The sequence below is a fragment of the Orbicella faveolata genome, unplaced genomic scaffold (genome assembly GCF_042242905.1).
Source record: "Orbicella faveolata isolate gen_17 unplaced genomic scaffold, um_ofav_v1 contig_13, whole genome shotgun sequence".
NCBI classification, from domain to species: Eukaryota; Metazoa; Cnidaria; class Anthozoa; order Scleractinia; family Merulinidae; genus Orbicella; species Orbicella faveolata.
The window spans coordinates 2,823,732-2,841,103 of record NW_028301540.1 but is presented as its reverse complement, the minus strand read 5'-3'; the positions used below and the strand labels follow the sequence as shown (position 1 = coordinate 2,841,103).

Genomic DNA, 17,372 nt, shown 5'->3' with positions numbered 1-17,372 from the left:
GTGACAAATTGACAAGGTTGAGGGTTCAGTCAGTGGTAGTAAATATAATAATGTGGAGATAATAATAAGATGCTACTTTAGTTCGTGGTCCTGTAGAGAAGCCAGGGGGGGGGGGAGGGGGGGCTGGTTCCAGGAAGACCAGAAAAGGTGACAAATTGACAAGGTTGAGGGTTCAGTCAGTGGTAGTAAATATAATAATGTGGAGATAATAATAAGATGCTACTTTAGTTCGTGGTCCTGTAGAGAAGCCAGGGGGGGGGAGGGGGGGGCTGGTTCCAGGAAGACCAGAAAAGGTGACAAATTGACAAGGTTGAGGGTTCAGTCAGTGGTAGTAAATATAATAATGTGGAGATAATAATAAGATGCTACTTTAGTTCGTGGTCCTGTAGAGAAGCCAGGGGGGGGGGAGGGGGGGGCTGGTTCCAGGAAGACCAGAAAAGGTGACAAATTGACAAGGTTGAGGATTCAGTCATTAGTGGTGTATAAGTTTCAATAGAAGATAGTCAGGTGCTACGTTAGTTCCTGGTCATGTAGGGAGGCCAGGAAAAGCTGGTTCTGGAGAGACCAAAGTGAGACACGACCACCTGCCATGCGAGGAAACTAGGTTATCAACCACAAACTGAGAGGTTCAAGGTTCAGTGCAGCAGTGTAGAGGGTGTAATGAGTTAGGCACTACTGTGCATCGTTTGCAGTTGTAGTTGTTAGTTACTGACTGACTTAGTGGTTATTGCAACATTAGATTTAGGGCAGACAGAATTAAAACCATGTTTAAATAAAGTTAATTCTTGTACACTATCCTGTCCTACTCTTGGTGCAACTGCCCAGCTAGCTCAGCTTGGTTGCTAGTTAGTGGTTATTACAACATAAGATTTATGGCCGAAGGAATTTAAACCATGTTTAAATAAAGTTAATTCTTGTGCCCTATCCTGTCCTGCTCTTGGTGCCACTGCTCAGCCAGCTCAGCTTGGAAACACAGTTGATTATATAGAGGTTAATCATGATTGTTTGCTCGTGTTCAGGGACGGCGTGGATTGGATGGTACTCCAGGAAGACCAGGAGAACCAGGAGTTCAGGTATGGACTAACAGTCGTGATATATGTGGGTTATTGACTAAGCGTGAGGTCAAGATGGCTGGATATTGGCCAAGTTCGTTTTTTTGCGTGTTCATGGACCTAGACGGAGTCAAGGTCCATAAACACGCAATAAAAGGAACGAAAAGAAATTCCCAAGTTCTAACAGGTATTGAAGTAATGACTCTCCGCACTCCAATTGAATGCATAAACGTTGACCTAGACGAGACGCACTCAAAAATAATAAGACACAGAGGAACTTGGCCAGGAAAAACTGAAGAAGAGAGTCTAACCATATTTAAGCTGGGCCATATTGGTTTAAGTATGGCAAACTGCCAGCATACAAAATATACTGCATCAATAATTTTTATCAATGAGTGACGATGCATGTAAACAAAATTGATCGTTCATTGTTGTTGTTTCTGTTTGTTTGTTGTTGTTGCTAGGGCCCGCCAGGACCCAGAGGTCAAAAAGGAGAAGTTGGACCTGCCGGAGAGAAAGGAGACAAGGGCTGGACTGGTAGACCTGGATTACAGGGACCCCAGGGTCCACAGGTATACCAATATTCATCTGCTTACACATGGTACTGCTCTTAGCTCTTTTCAGAGAATAGGCAATGAACAAAGTAGAGCCGTAGCTGGTAACGGAGTCATTTTTTTTTGTTTTTTGTTTTTTTATAGTCATCATAAAAACCCAATCTATCTAGGGAGAGCATTTAACCAATGACATTGCCTCAGTCATGATTTTGTTCTGGCTGCGATCCTGCAAGGTACCTCTATTGAAGCTGGTTAGGGATAGCACCAACAGCGTACCCCGGTTTTATATATTGTCCTGTTAATCTCATCGTCCATAATTCGTCCCCTTGTCCCTGTCGGTCTCACCCTTAATTGTGTGCACACTACGCAGTCTAAAAGTGGTCATTGCTTTAGCCACTGAAATGTTTAATGTTGCCATGATTGTGAGTTAAATACCAGCAGTGTGGCTTGTAGCAGACTTACTTTCACCTTAATTTTCCAATGCTCGCTTCTCACTTCTACATTATATTAATACAGTCAAACGTCTGTTAATTGGCCAACACCCATTTTCCGGAGGGTGGTTCTCTCCTTCGCAGCCGTTATTAGGGTCGTCACGTAACGCTTCTCCCCACTAGCTTAGCGGGGAGAAGCGTTGCGTGACGACCCTAATAACGGCTGTAAAGTAGACTAGGAGGGTGGCCGCCTAACAGGGGTTGGACTGTAACGATGATGCATTACTTGCAAAAAAATTCGGACGATTTTAATTTGAGACAACAGTGTCCGAAAATAAAACAGTCCGAAATATTTACACTGCATTATTTAGTTTTTAATTCCGTTAGTTTCCTTTATGGAGCGAACTCTCTTTAAGACACTGCTGGAGATACGTAACGGCTTAATAGAATTTTCCTTATTTTTCCGTCGATTTATGTGTAAAACCTTGAGGGTGTAGTAAAACTATCATTTTCACCTATTTTGTTTCAGTCTGAAACGTGTTTTGTAGGCGTTCATTTGCTGTAGCTGTGTTTCAGCAAATTGTCGGAAATGTTTGTCCAAAATTTGTCGGAAGTGAGAGAAAGTGTCCGAAAATAAAACGTGCGAAATTTTAACGTCCAAGATTTTTCGCAAGTAATGTAAATTGACTCATGATAATGACTATGACGGATTTGTTTTCACCTAGGGTGACAAGGGTCCCTCCGGAACAGACGGAGTGGACGGCCCTCCTGGACTTAGAGTGAGTACTTGGCGGCGATGATGCTCTGATTGCATTGCTGGTTGCTCAAGAGGGCATCGACAGTATTATGCTCTTCACTCGATTGAAAATCTTCACATAAACTGTTGTAACCTTGTTGAAAAAGGTCATATGGAGCAGTGAGAGCACTGGAAGTTAACATTGCACTCTTAAGACCTTTTTGCATGTCACATTTTCTTGGCTAAATCTGCTTGAGCGGTCTGTCAGGCCCGCCCTTCTTGTGCCTTTTGTAGACCCTTCTACAAGCTCTTAGTTGTCCAGTGATCCGTTATTCTAGGAAGACGAGTTTTGTTTTGACTTTCAAGACACAAGGGAAATCATCTGAGAAAGACATATATTGCTACTGTATACTCTCATTCCTTTCATAATTATTTATTGGTGATAGCGCCAGAGTTCTGCCAATTATTCTGATTTGTCTTTTGTTTACTCCATAGGGACCCCCAGGAGCCTCAGGGGACCCAGGCGCCCCAGGCAGAAATGGCTCCACGGTAAGGCAGCTTAGTCTGAGTTCTTACATCCACTATTATTGTTGGTCTGGGATGAAACTTCTTTTCCTTTTGCCGTAAAATGAGTCCCCGTCCACATTACCCCGGAGGAATTTGAAAAAGGAGGTTTCACTATGAAAACACATGAAATGTTTTCCGTCCACACTACACCGAAGGCATTTAAAAACGCGTCAATCACCGGCCATTTTGGATTTGTGTTTGGAAAAAAAAAAAGTCGGGCAGGGAAATCACCTTGTTTTCGTGACGTCATCGTTTTCAAAAAGCTCCGTTTTCAAAAAGTGTTTTCTGTCCACGCCAAAACGAAAAGCCGGCGTTTTCAAATTCTTCCGGTTTGAAGAGCGTTTTCGAAAAGCTCCGTTTTCGTGACGGATTAGTGTGGACGATAGGCCTAACCGTAGAAGTAAAGCTGCGTTTTCAAATTCTCCTGGCGTAGTGTGGATGGGGCCAGAATCAGAGAAATGCCCTGCACCAGTACTTTGTGTCAGCAGCTGCACTACTCCACCAAGCCAGCTACCCAGGCGAAGTCTTCGGTGGAATAGTGTATTATTCTACCGCGTGTATTGTTATCCATGATGTGGTTATAAGTTATGGGGAATGGCTCTGGCCTGGAACAAGCCTAACACCAGGCGAAAATAGAAGCGGACGGCTAGAACAAACCCGACTTACTCGTTGGGTGGGAGGGTGGGTCGCCAACCTCTTCGCTTTCGTGGCCTTGAGTAGCATAATCCCCATGGTATTAATTACCCATGCAAATTGAGTTTGCATAGAGCATACAATTCAGGCGAGTTGTAACACTTACATTAGTATCACATCACAATAACTGGAGTTCAGCACTGGCTTAAATGGGGCACTAGCAGGCTTGTGTTTTGTTTCCCTTGTGTGTTCCTGAACAGTTGTTGTGTCTACTTTACTTAATCCAGAACATTTCTCTTTTAGGGTGAGCCTGGAAACAAAGGACCTGACGGAGATCCCGTATGTATTATTCTTGGATTATTAAATATCGGAAATTTGCCAAGAAGTTGTTAATTTGTTGTCGCAGAGTAATCAAAAACAAGTGCTGGTGATTCAGCATGCGACACTGCAATATCTTTAACTCAATTTTTTTCAGTTTAGGAATAGGCTTGTAGCATTTTACGAGGCACGCATCTTGGTGTTGCCCCACTGGTATTCTACGGAAGTTGGATACGTTTTCTTTTCTAATAGTGTAATACCACTCACCAGAATCTGTCAAACGTGCATCTAATGCGAGTTGGAATATTTCAAGTTTAGCGAGCCAGATTTCTGCAATGGGTTCTGACAGCTTTCATTTCACATCAGTGTGCAGTGGAGTGTGTGTTTCCTAAGAATGTTTTATAGTTTTGAGTTAAGTTTAAGCATGTTAGGTCTTTGAGATATTTGAAGTGATACAGGGTTGCCACAGTTCAGGAAACGGTCAAGGAAAAATTTCTTTCAGGGTCAGGGAAAAGTTGGGGAATTCATGAGTCAGTGAAAATTGACATTTCACAAGTCAGGGAAATATGAATTTAGCACGGCTGATTTAATACCATTGAAGGCTGGAAGAAACATTTGGGGTAACTGTGATCTCAACGATATTTATTGAAAACTTATCAGTCTTATTGAACGAGTAGAAAGGATGGCTGTAAGTTCACCCCAGAAGCCGCAACTAGATCTGACATTTTGTATTTATTTGGTCTGGGAAATTTGATTTTTATCACGGAAAAGTCAGGGAATTTTGATAAGTGATGTCTGTGGCAACCATGTGATAGAACTCATATAAGGTTGCCCATTGCTTGTTTAATTATTTTGTATCAACTTTCACTGTTTACATTGTTTTTATTTGTTGACAGGGTAACGCAGGACCACAGGTAATTAATATTTTACTAAGAGACTACAAGCCAGAGCTCAACTGTTTTAGCACACACTGAAAGTTTTTCTTTGGAATAATTCGGATCAGGACAAACCGTGTTTTGATCCTGGATTCAAACAACGTAAGTTTGGTCTTGAATCAATGAGGGCACGTTTCTTTCGTGATCACTTGGATTACGGTGCATCAAAGGAACCGATGAATCTTTACCCAGCGTGGATTTATCGGTTGCTTTAATGCACCATGATCCGAGTGATCTTAGATCACTCATCCTGTCAATATCAACGCACACGCAATCGTGTTATATCGGCGAATAGACGACTGTGAGAGAATCAATCCAAATCGCAGATTTTCTGAATTTCTCTGATTAGAATTCTTCATTTAGGGTCTACAGTGTCAAATTTATTTCCGTCAAATTGCTCTTGAAATTTACAAATTATTCCTATTTTGGAACAGAACAAGTATTGCTTATTTTCGTGGTTTTAAAACATCAACTCAGTCTTATTTACTTACCTGTTTGCTCTTTATTTTCTATAGGGCCCTGATGGATACAAAGTAAGTATTTTATTGCTGTTTTACTATGGTATTGTTTGTCGAATTGGAATTTGTAGTGTTGGGTTTTTGTGGTGGTAGGAAAACCGGAAAACCCAGAGAAAAACCCTCGGAGCAAAGCGGCACCTGGTGGGAGGCGAGCGCTCTCACCACTGTGCCATCCTTGCTCCCCTGCTTTTGACTCTCTCTTTATAATATGTACCCACTCTGAGATGTAACTCAATTTTTAGCGTACTCAATCCATTGCTCCTAATCTAGATCACTGCCCTTTCTAATTGACGCCCCTCTGAAGTTGTTTTCGTGAATGGCCTGTTGTAGGTAATCTTGAGTTTATTAGTGGCAGGATTGTCACAGCAGAATGTTTTTTTTTTCCTTTTTTGATTTATTGTCTCAGCTGGTAAGGTCATCTGTACATGTGTGGTTGCATGGAATGCTCATTATGCTAACCTTGAATGTTCATGGAACAACAAGTCCGTGCCTCAACGTTCTTGATTACGAGTTGAGAGGCGGCGGGAGGGGGGGATTAGCATCAAAACGCCGTGTCTGTAATGACGAAGTTTTTTTGTTTTAGTTCTAATTATTGTTAATCATTTGATTTCAAGGGACCTCCTGGACCACCCGGACCTCCTGGACCCCCGGTAAGTGACACACTTTAAAGTTGTAGATCACACTAGCTGTGGCAATAATTAGGGGGAGGGGGGTGGGGCCTTTAACCTACAGTTCTTTATTAACTTATTTCATACAAACTTGTTTCTCCGCTTGTGCCCACGTCGGCATGTTCTAGAGTTAGTTAACAACTCTATTGTAGTGAACCATTTTCACATCACTTAATATTCTTTCCGTGAGAACCTTGAGCTTCTCATTTTCTGGGCCCGTATCTGTAATTGCAGCAACAGGGGTTAACACCCTTTACCATGGCTGCCTTTAAACGGATTCTGTGCCTCTATGGTTACCCTTAGCATTCTAGTTTGCCCTGCTTTTTAGGTGCTGATCTCTGTAGTTCTTTATACATTCATGTCACACACTTTTCTGTTTGCCTGAACGTTCTGTTCCTTAGCATGCTTTAGAGTTGTCTGAATGTGTGAAGATTAAAAGACTAATATTTGTCCAAAGGAATACCTGATGCAAATAAACTTGAAAGACCTAAAATGACGATGCTGGTCTTGTGTTTGTTTCAGGGTGAGCCTGGCATGTCTGAGATTGCTGGTGTAAGTCATAACTTTTCATGTTTTTAGTCTTTAAAACTTGCAGCCATCTATGGCGAGTTGTGATGTGACTATCGTTTTTCAGAATTATTTATCTTTTTTAAAACGTTTTGATGACATGTCTATGCTGATTGTGCTTAATAACTAATAAACCGTTAAAAACTGCAAGTGTATGGTCAAATTTCTACTATAAATAATATATTAATAATTATCATTTAAAATTACAATTATGAGATGTCTTATTAATAATTGGTAATTACAGATCATTAATTTTTGGATTAATTGCTTTAGAATATTAATTAATCGGGACATTTAGCTAACAGACACTTTCTTCGGTTTAGTATTTGACCACTGGAAACATTGAGAAAGGCCCCGGATTCCGGCTGTACTCAAGCAGTGGAAAGGTAAGGGAGTAGCAACGGCTGAAAAAAAACTGGAAGCTCTTTCAATTTACTACAAAGAGGAGTTGTAACGCTTATCAGTAGAATTCTACTCGTATACTAATGTAAATGCGAATTCGAAATTCGAATTCGAAATTGATTGTGTTGACGCCATGTCTATCATTGTTGGTTCTGTTTGGAAGCCGGAGAAGCAATTCATATTTGTAAGGTTCTGACCTATTGAGGAAGGGAGAGAAATCTGAATTCTATACGACATGCATTGTTGAAGTCCCATGTTTTTTATTACAAATGGTATTTAAGTCATAGTTAATAGAGGGAACTGGTGAGGAAACCTGGCAAAGTTCTTTGTAGTATGTTTTTGTCGGCTATTTTAATTGAGGGTTGACCCTGCACAAAAACCTGGCAAAATACAAAAGGTGGTTATGTGTGCTCATACAACTAACCAATAGAAGCATTCATGCATACTCTATGAGCAGAGCATAAAACAGAAGATGTTCAGAGTGAAGGACCTTTCGACATAAATCTTAGCCTGTTTGTTTGCTTCTTTGATGTTTACCGGCCTTCCTAACCATTGTTTAAGTCAAGTGTAAAGAATTGACAAAAAAGCTCCAAGTCTGTTAAATACTTTTACGTTGTCGTTGTTGCAGGAAATGAAAACTCGAGAAATAAAGGTAAGGATTGATCTGGACCAGCCTGTGTAACCACTTGAACTATTTCTCCCTCCTTACAAAACATAACAAAATGGAATCCTTCAGAAGTGAGGTTTGCTACCTACAAATAACGGCATTATCAAGTTTGAAGAAAAACCAGGTTCATGATTCAGTTGAATGGCAATACAGTCCATTAAAGGAGTTCAGTCACGGGGTTTTGAGTTATTTTGGTCACCTACAGAATTACCTTTAAATTAAAGAAAACCTGAAAATAATAGTTAACTTAAGATCGAAAAACACCAAAGAGATTCGCGGTATATTCAAACTGAAAATAGATCGGTCTGTGAAAACGCCGTGACAGGAATATGGGGTAGTTGCAGGCTCCTGTTGACGGGCTCCTGACTGCGTGCGGGCGCATACTAGTTTTTTGATATGCATTCTTTGTCAGAACCCTTGTGTTCTTTACAGGGCTTAACGGCTAACATAGTTTGTGTTGTTTCAGCCCGAAGACGTACTAAAAGGTTTAGACGAGAGAAGCCAAGACATCGAATCTCTAATTAGACCTGACGGGACGAAGAAATTCCCTGCCAAAACGTGTTACGATCTGTTCCTTGATCACAAAACCTTTAAGAGTGGTGAGTGATTACTTTACGATTCTATATCTTAATCGTATCTATAAGAAAATTCTCGATCGTGATTGGTTCTCCGCGGGTAATCAGTGCGTGATCACGTGGGTGTCCAATTACAGGTATCCAATTTCGACTTCTTGTGACTGGATACCTGTAATTGGATACGTTCGCCATTCGCACGTCAATTACGTGAGCTTAAATGACTCCTATGTTCGATGCAGTTTTTACAACTTAAGGAAAATACTACTCACTTTCCCGCTCAAAAGAAGTTCTCGAAAGACATTTTTTTTTTAATCTCGATATTTGTTATTGATACGTTTAATTAGGAATTGGACCTCATTACAATTCGGGGAGAAATCGTGCAAAAACGACACGAGACCGTGAAATCTTGCGCGTTTTAATTCCGGACAGTTAAGACCTTTTCACGGTTTCTGACCTCATCTTATTTGGGGGGGGGGGGGGGGGGGCAAACAAGGCAAAAATTACAGTTAATGTATGGGAACTTATAGAGAATCTAAAACTCACGGAAAGTTCGAGTTCTGAAGTGTTTATGAATTAAACACAAAAGAAACGAGGTAAAAGAATTTACCGATCACATTTGAGGGAATAATAATAATAATAATAATAATAATAATAATAATAATAATAATAATAATAATAACTTTATTTAAGTGTCAGGGTAGGTATTTAGCTTACAGAAGCTAATTGGGGACACTACTGCGTTACAATGTATTGAGATTTAAAATGTACTCATGTTAGAAAAGTGACAATTACAGTCTGTAAGGTTTTCATTTTCCCATACATTTATCTGTAAAACCAAGTCACAAATCTCTGGAAAATTTAGAGACATTTGTATGATAAATTAAAGGCGCAATCCCTCGCCTCGCAGCAAATCAATGTTCTTCAAATTTGATCCAAAAAACCTTCTGCTTAAGATCTGTTCCTTGTAACTCATGATATAGTAGAAAGGTCAATCACTCTCAACTTACCGGGCATCGAACTTTTAAATTTCCCCATACATTTACTACAGAAACCGTGAAAAAGTAATAATGATAACTTGATTTAAGTGTCAAATGTATTTAGCACTATTAAATGTGCTAACTGGGCACACTGTAAATAAATAAACAAATGTTTCAAATGTAGCATAAACTATTAAGAATCCCAACTGGTTGGAGGCTGACCAGTTGGCCATTTACACAACGCGGTCGAGGAGTTGAACTCGGGGCTACCGAGAACAAATCCAGATAGCTGTAGGGTGGAGGATTTGAACCAAACCACTCGCCGCCTCCTTAAAGTCCATTAACTAAGCAACCAGAGGTTTGCTGAGCTGTTATTTGAGGGTTATTTTGTTTCAGGTATGTACTGGATCGATCCTAACGGTGGAACAGTAAAGGACGCTATCTGGGTGTACTGCGAAAAAAACAAGAAGTCGTCATGTGTTTACCCCAAGTACTCACGGGTAATTGACAGCATTTTCTGTCTTTTCAAAACCCAGTACCAGCCGATAGTTTAAGTATATAGAGAATGAATGATAATCCGAGAATGTTCATAATTGTGTCGAAATTCAAACAACAATTGGCAAAACTGGAAGTTATATTTCGGTAAGAACTTTACCTTCAACAGACCAGAAAATACAAACAAGGCAGCTCTTAAATACAGTACGGTGCTAATAACAATGAAGAGACGAAACAAAAAGAAACACTTATGAGAAAAGGCAAAGTTCTCTGCTGAATTTGAGTCCTTTGTGGAGGGTAGGTGTCATTCATTCTCTTTCTGTTTAAATTGGAAAGTATTTACTTTCTCGTATTTTGCATGCACAGAAATGCTTGATATTCTTTTTAATTTACAGCTGAAGAGCGTCAGAAAACTAACATTAAATGACAGCTAATAAACAGCTTTTTGGAAAACTGGAGACCAAAAAAGACATGAAGTCTTGCATTTCACCCCGAAGCAAGCCGCGTCTGTTTTACATAAATTTCACAAAGCTGAGCCTGTTATCACTAACGCCGTCACAATTCTCCCTTAAATACCTCCCTCTGGGTTAGCCGAACATTATCGCACTCGAGTTTAGAGTCGCTTTGTAATGTTACGCTTTGTTACTTGTTCCATTTTAGATCTCCGACCTTGCACTCAAAGGAGATTATCAGGACATAGAAGACAAGTGGCTGAGTGAAGCGTTCGAGAAAGGAAAGGAGGTGAGAAGACCCGCCATCATGGAATTGTAATTAGTTGCGACAACAGCACTGATAACAACTCTAGTTAACTGAAGTACACTTGAAAATGCCTGTTACCTGTTAACTATCCTCCTCGTGCCTTATGGCACATAGGGCTTTAACAGTGATCCTCCACTTTTCTCGTTCTGCGGCGATTGTTCTCGTTTTCTCTCATGAGCTCCACCCTTTTTCTTTCCGTCCCTTTTCTACTGTTCGTCTTCGTGTTTTCTCGGGTACTTGAAAATACAGCGCATCATATATTGCTCTTTAACTTATCTATCATTCTTGGCCTCTTTTTGATGCTTTCAACTCTTCTTTTACTTCGTATTTTTGAGTAGATTGTTAATGAAAGTTTGATAATTTCCCCAGTAAAGGGTTGTTTACACTAATGTAAAAGAGTGGGCAATATTTTGAATGAGCCTGGAGGTTTTCTGTTGTCCGTTTATCGTCTATCCTTACCTCTGTGCGTATCTGTGAAATGTGTAGGAAGCTTTCCGTGATTACTAACAGGTATTATCCTTTGATTTCTTCCCCAAGTATCTTAAGGCTTTATTAGAGGAGCTCAGTCACGGTATTTTGAGTAATTTTGGCCACCTACAAAATTACCTTTAAATTGAAGGAAACCTGAAAATAACAGTTAAATAAGATAGAAAAACACCAAAGAGATAATGATAGACCATAAAGGAACAAGGATGGCTAAGGATGGAGAAGATTAACACGGATTGCAAACGACGAATATGAAAAATTAAGGCTGAACTTTTCAATAGGCGCAAAGCGTGACTGAGCTCCTTTAACTTTGCGTTCTACGGTCTACTCTGTCAGAGGAACTGATATATTTTCATTGTGTAAACTTGCTTTCACTTATGGTCGTCACTCTTTTAAGTATTTTGCATGCAAAACTTAGAACTCTTTACCTTAGAACAAACCGGTTTCAGACGCCTCGTGAAAACAGTGCCCTTTCAGGTCTCTGAGGCATGATTGCTGATGACTACACTAGGCCGTTTGAAAGTTGTTGTTGTTGTTGTTGTTTTTTTTTTAATGTAGACAAACGTAGTAGTTTATAGTAGTTCTTGTTGTTTTTGTATTTACAGTGTTTTTTTTTTTTTTGGTATTAACTTCTTAGCTACTCTGTAAATTCGGGGTAAAATAAAGTCATATACGTATGTATGATTGGACCTGTTACGTTTCTTTAGATTGAATACGATGCCCACTACACGCAGCTTAATTTCCTGAAGACGTTTAGCAATTTCGCCAATCAGAACATCACATACGCCTGCCGTAACTCCATGGCCTGGGAAGAAGGACAGCACTCCATCAAACTCAAGGGCTCCAACGAAATGGAATATCATGCCACCTCCAAGAACTCCCTCAGGCCTAAAGTCATCGCTAATGGCTGCATCGTAAGTAAAGCGCCATGACTGGTATTGTGTCTCTTCTGTCTCTCGCATTTTTGTACACCAGAAGCACTGAAGTAGTTATTGAGCGGCGGTATTTAGAACCAGGCAGTGGTTTCTGTCGGAGGCACGGTGGCCTCTTGGTTAGTGCGCTCGACTCCGGATCGAGCGGTCCGGGTTCGAGCCCTGGTCAGGGACATTGCGCTGTGTTGTTGGGCAAGACACTTTACTCTCACAGTGCCTGTCTTCACCCAGGTGTGCAAATGGGTACCGGCGAACTTACTGCTGGGGGTAACCCTGCGATGGACCAGCATCCCATCCAGGGGGGAGGGGGGGAGTTGATTAAAAATTAGGAATACTTCTTGTCGCTTCATGCTACAGAAACCGGGATAAACTCCGGCCTGATGAGCCACTTGGCTCGTATGCAGACTGTTTTTTAGTGGTCTCTCGATAGCTGATAGGCAATGAATAAATTTTCGTCATTGATTTTCCCGCTCTGATCAGACGTTTTCTGTCCATTGATTCCCGAGCGGATTTTTTATTATACCAAACTCGAGAGGTTGTTCGACCCTTGTGAGTTTCTGATACCCATTTTAAACTACTACCCCGTACTCAACAGCAGATGTAGAGCCGTCGTGTGCTAAATCATATTCTCAAACTCATTTTTAATATCAAGTTTAAACAAAGGAAATCTTGACGATGTTTGGATACCTGATCTAAATTAGCACAGACTTTTACGATCTTGTCTCTCCGTTTTCTCCTTAATTTTAGTTTCGATTGAGAAGATATGTCAAACACGGTCTTTCGTGCTTGATATATTACTGAACATTTCTCTGCTTACCTTAATTATTTCATTTTTACTACTATAACAGAACAGCGACAGTTCGAATAAATGGGAAAAGACAGTTCTAGAGATCGACACAAGAGAGAAGAGCCGACTACCGATCGTGGATATTTCTGCTTATGACATCGGTGGAAAAGACCAGGACTTTAAGATTGAAATTGGACCCGCCTGCTTCCATTACCTGTAGGGTTCCCACCCCACCCCCGGTCCGGCATAGTATTACATTGTCACTTGTATATTGTGTTTTAATATTAAGTCGTGTGTTGACAATGGCAGTCGACTGGAACTTAAGGGTTTTACTTTAGATAGACTAACTACATCAGGCCTACTATGGCACCACCTTTTGACCAATTACAATTTTTCCTTCAAGGTTAATAAAAGTTTGTCCATTTTAGTTGTTGTTTGGCGTTTATTGAGTTTGTTTGCTATGCCATTTTCGTTATTTTGCTATATATTTCTGTGTTGTTAGGATTGAATGTACTTCTTTATAAATAAAGATATAATAGAAGTTACAGTATAGTAGGAATTGTTTTCGCCAAAAAAGACAGTTACCTGATGCGATCATGTTTTAGTCGTTAGGAGAAATGTTAAATTAAGACAAATCGTCGAATTAACTTCAAGCTATGAAAATAAAAATGTGTAATGACTAAACAATAAAACAAATTGATGACCATACCAGTGAACCTTGATCTCGTTTGCACCCAAAAACCAGTACTTCTCTGCATACTTTCATATTTCGCTGAGCCTTGGGTCTCATTCCAGCCCTCTCACACGGTTTGGTTAGTGCGTTATTTTACAATTGGTAGTGTGGCAGCTTGTAATTCAATTTGTCGTCATTGCAGCAGCTGTTATTGTTTTGGGGCTAGAGGGCATTGTTTCTGTTGTTTGTTCTATTGTGCCCTCAAAGGGCTTCAAGCCATTCAAGTGAGACTTTACGCATTTTATAATCAATCAAATCTTTTCGTCCGCACGCAATTGGTGTAAACGCGTCACGTGACAGAATACTGGGGAATATCCGAGTGATATTCCCATATTTTCAAAAGATCCCACGTGTTGCGAAAAATTCTTGAAGGATGATAAACACAAAAGCTTCCATTTAACTTTATACAAATATGCTCGGATATTTCAGTTTGTCCTTGGAACATTACCCAGGGTTCGTACGGGTCATGGAAAGCCTGGAAAGTCAATTTTATAACTTCATTTTCAAACCCTGAGAAGTCCTGAAATTGACGTGTGGGTCATGGAAAAGCAATAAACGTTCTGAGAATGACCAGGCAGAGAAAATCAAAAGTTGAAAAAACAACAGACAAGTCAGAAAACCGGTTAATTCCAGTAACAAACACTAGCAAGCATTTTATGCGTCATGTAATGTGGGAAAATACCTTAACTAACAGATTGTTTTGACAATACTCGGAGAACAACTGTTTAACATAGGTCATGGAAAAGGTCATGGAAAGTCATGAAATTTCAAAAGCCCACAAGAGTACGAACCTTGTTTTCTGTTTTTTGAAGCTCAGAGTACAGTATACCGCGAGCTTCGCTCTCGGAAAACTCTTCGCTTTTCAGAATAGATCATGTCAGCGGACAATTTCGCGCCAAATGGAGCCCATTGTTTATATATTCTTTCTTGAAAGGGATTTAATAGGGAAAAACCTACTGCGATCAGTGAAAGGCAAGAAGAAGTTATGGTAAAGGGAGCTTTTGCTGCGTAATGGCCCACGTAGAATATTTTAAGTGTTGAAAGTCTGGGGTTAATCATAGTTGTTGAACGGAACTATTCACATATAGCATTGTGTCACCATTTAAAACAATTCCCGCGCCCTTCCCAGGCTAGTGGAGCTCGCGGACTGCCTGGGTCCGCTAAATATTGGCGTGTGTGCGTGTATGTGCGCAAGAACATATGCCAATGGACTACGTCAACGATGTGCAATATCAACAAATTTTCGTATTTTTCACAGAAAGAATCAAAAACATCATAACTCAATTGACCATGCCGACATTAGTAAATATGCGAAGTTTCATAACAACCGCTCGAAAGGCAAGGAAATCTTGGACCCCAAATTGCCAATTTTTACAAAGAAATGTAAGCCAGGGGGCAAGCGCTTGCCTCTGGGTTATCTAAATACCTGCTATGCCTTCACAAACATCCTAGCTGTGGCCAGTGAATTTATTCCGCAAGTAAATTGTAACTGGGTAGATCAAAATTTTTATGAGAGTGGCTCTCGATCAAAACCCCTAATAGTTTCCTAACAAAGACTTTACTAAAGACCCTCCCAGTTTTCGGGAGAGGGCGGCAAAGGTGGGGTACCAATCAAGCAGCACGCTGAATTTTTCTATTAAATCACGCATCACGGAGAATTTTTTAAAAAAGAAGTAAGTACATCGCCAATTTTACTTTCTCGACCCTAAAAGCGTCGTTAAAAGAAGAACTCTGTCGATTAAACCACAAAAATGCATCGGCAAATATGTGACCTCTCGCGCGAAAACGTTCCTTACGGTATCCGTTCGAACGGCTGAATGCAAGGCAAGTGAATGAATAATTTGAACAACGATAATCAATTTACTTGTTCCAAGATATCTGAAGACTACTTGGTTCTACATGAGTCGATAACCACTGAATACAATGAGTAATTAGTCTAGAAAAGATTTAATGAAATGCAAACTGTGAAGGTAAATGTGAGGGATTTATGAGATGTGGGCTGTGTAGGTATATGCGGGGGATTGATGAGATGTAGGCTGTCTAGGTATATTTAGGCAATTCATGAAATGTAGGATGTGTAGGTATATGTGGGGGATTAGTGAGATGCAGGCTGTGCAGGTATATGTAGGGGATTAATGAGATGTAGGCTGTGTAGGTATATGTAGGGGATTAATGAGATGTAGGCTGTGTAAGTATATGTAGGGGATTAATGAGATGTAGGCTGTGTAGGTATACGTAGGGGACTAATGAGAAGTAAGCTGTGTAGGTGTATATGGGGGATTAATGAGATGTAGACTGTGTAGGTATATGTGGGGGATTAATGAAATTTAGGCTGTATTGGTATATGTGGCGGATTAATGTGAAGAGGGCTGCGTAGGTATACGTAGGGGATTAATGAGATGTAGGGGATTAATGAAATGTAGGCTCTGTAGGTATATGTGGGGGATTAATGTGAGGTGGGCTGTGTAGGTTTATGTAGGGGATTGATAAGTGCAGGCTGTGACTGGATATTGGGGGGATATTAAGGGAGGTGGTTGAGGAAGAAAACTTGATTATATATACAGGAGGTTTTGTTTTAAGAGAGATTAAGAGAGATGTGTATATTGCGGTGGAGTTAACTGGCCGCCCAACCATCCGGATGGTGTCGCACTTATAAAACGAAAGAACAAAAGACTTGGCTGTGAGCCAATGAGAAAATACTGACGTCATAGCCAAACTGGACAAACGAGTTCCCGACACCGGCTGGATTTGATTATTCAAAATGGCGGACATACCTTAACTTAAGGCTATAATATGCTAATTTGCCAAACATTCTTTATATGCACGCTTATGTTCTGTAACGCCTTTGTAATTTATGCCATATATACAGTTATATATTAAAATACGGGTTCACCTCGTGTATCTTGAGTTACAGTAGCCAGATTAAGCCTTCACTGATGACGTTCGTTTAAGGTTCTCTCTGCCATCTAATATTACACGTTGCAGCGAAAGGGTAGTTCAATTCTTCGACAACGTCTACCGTCTACGAATGCCTACCAGCGAAAGCAACTGGCGGTGCCTCGCCGCCTAAAGCATCACAATTTTCAATGTTATTCCACCAGATATCATTGCCTAAGCAACATTTAGATTTGAGGTCAATTAAGTGGCGAGATCCCCGAGAACTGGAAGCTATGGAAAGAGAAATACTGGAATAATTACATGTTCAAGGACGTTATTGATGACGATGGCCTTTAAGTGTTCAAAGCCTTAAGCTATACTGAAGAAGAAGATGCAAACGATTGTCGTGTATTAATGGGGAAGATGAAAAGGACGTAAACGAAATTGTTTCAGCAGGAGGGAAAAACTTCCTACGGAAACGCTCGACAACTTAATCGCTGAATTAAAAGGAACCTTGGCAAAGAGCTGCAATTTATGTGATTTTTTACAGTTTTTACACAATACTCTTCTGCGTTCGACTGATCTTGGGACCACTTAGGATGACAGACCTCACGTTAAACAAGTGTATCAACCTTCCAGCATCCGAGAAGCAAATATAGGGATCTTAACAATGACGACGGCGACGCCGAGGACAACGCCTAGT

At 40.4% G+C, this 17,372-nt stretch overlaps 1 protein-coding gene across 2 annotated transcripts in view; it reads left to right on the top strand.

Moving 5' to 3' along the window:
• LOC110053899 (uncharacterized) overlaps positions 1–13,767 on the top strand; it is a 59,719-nt gene extending 45,952 nt beyond the window's left edge. Inside the window, exons 52-67 of one of the 2 annotated variants that reach the window (XM_089284058.1) lie at positions 1,020–1,073; positions 1,517–1,624; positions 2,763–2,816; positions 3,269–3,322; positions 4,277–4,312; positions 5,188–5,205; positions 5,742–5,759; positions 6,359–6,394; positions 6,935–6,964; positions 7,303–7,365; positions 8,010–8,033; positions 8,515–8,647; positions 9,997–10,100; positions 10,756–10,836; positions 12,048–12,254; positions 13,121–13,767. In XM_089284058.1, coding sequence (XP_089140184.1) covers positions 1,020–1,073; positions 1,517–1,624; positions 2,763–2,816; positions 3,269–3,322; positions 4,277–4,312; positions 5,188–5,205; positions 5,742–5,759; positions 6,359–6,394; positions 6,935–6,964; positions 7,303–7,365; positions 8,010–8,033; positions 8,515–8,647; positions 9,997–10,100; positions 10,756–10,836; positions 12,048–12,254; positions 13,121–13,279 — 1,179 coding nt within the window. In that variant the 3' untranslated portion in view covers positions 13,280–13,767. Of the gene's footprint in view, positions 1–1,019; positions 1,074–1,516; positions 1,625–2,762; positions 2,817–3,268; positions 3,323–4,276; positions 4,313–5,187; positions 5,206–5,741; positions 5,761–6,358; positions 6,395–6,934; positions 6,965–7,302; positions 7,366–8,009; positions 8,034–8,514; positions 8,648–9,996; positions 10,101–10,755; positions 10,837–12,047; positions 12,255–13,120 lie in introns of both variants that reach the window. The other variant, XM_089284059.1, reaches the window with a different exon arrangement.
• The last annotated feature ends 3,605 nt before the right edge of the window (positions 13,768–17,372 follow it).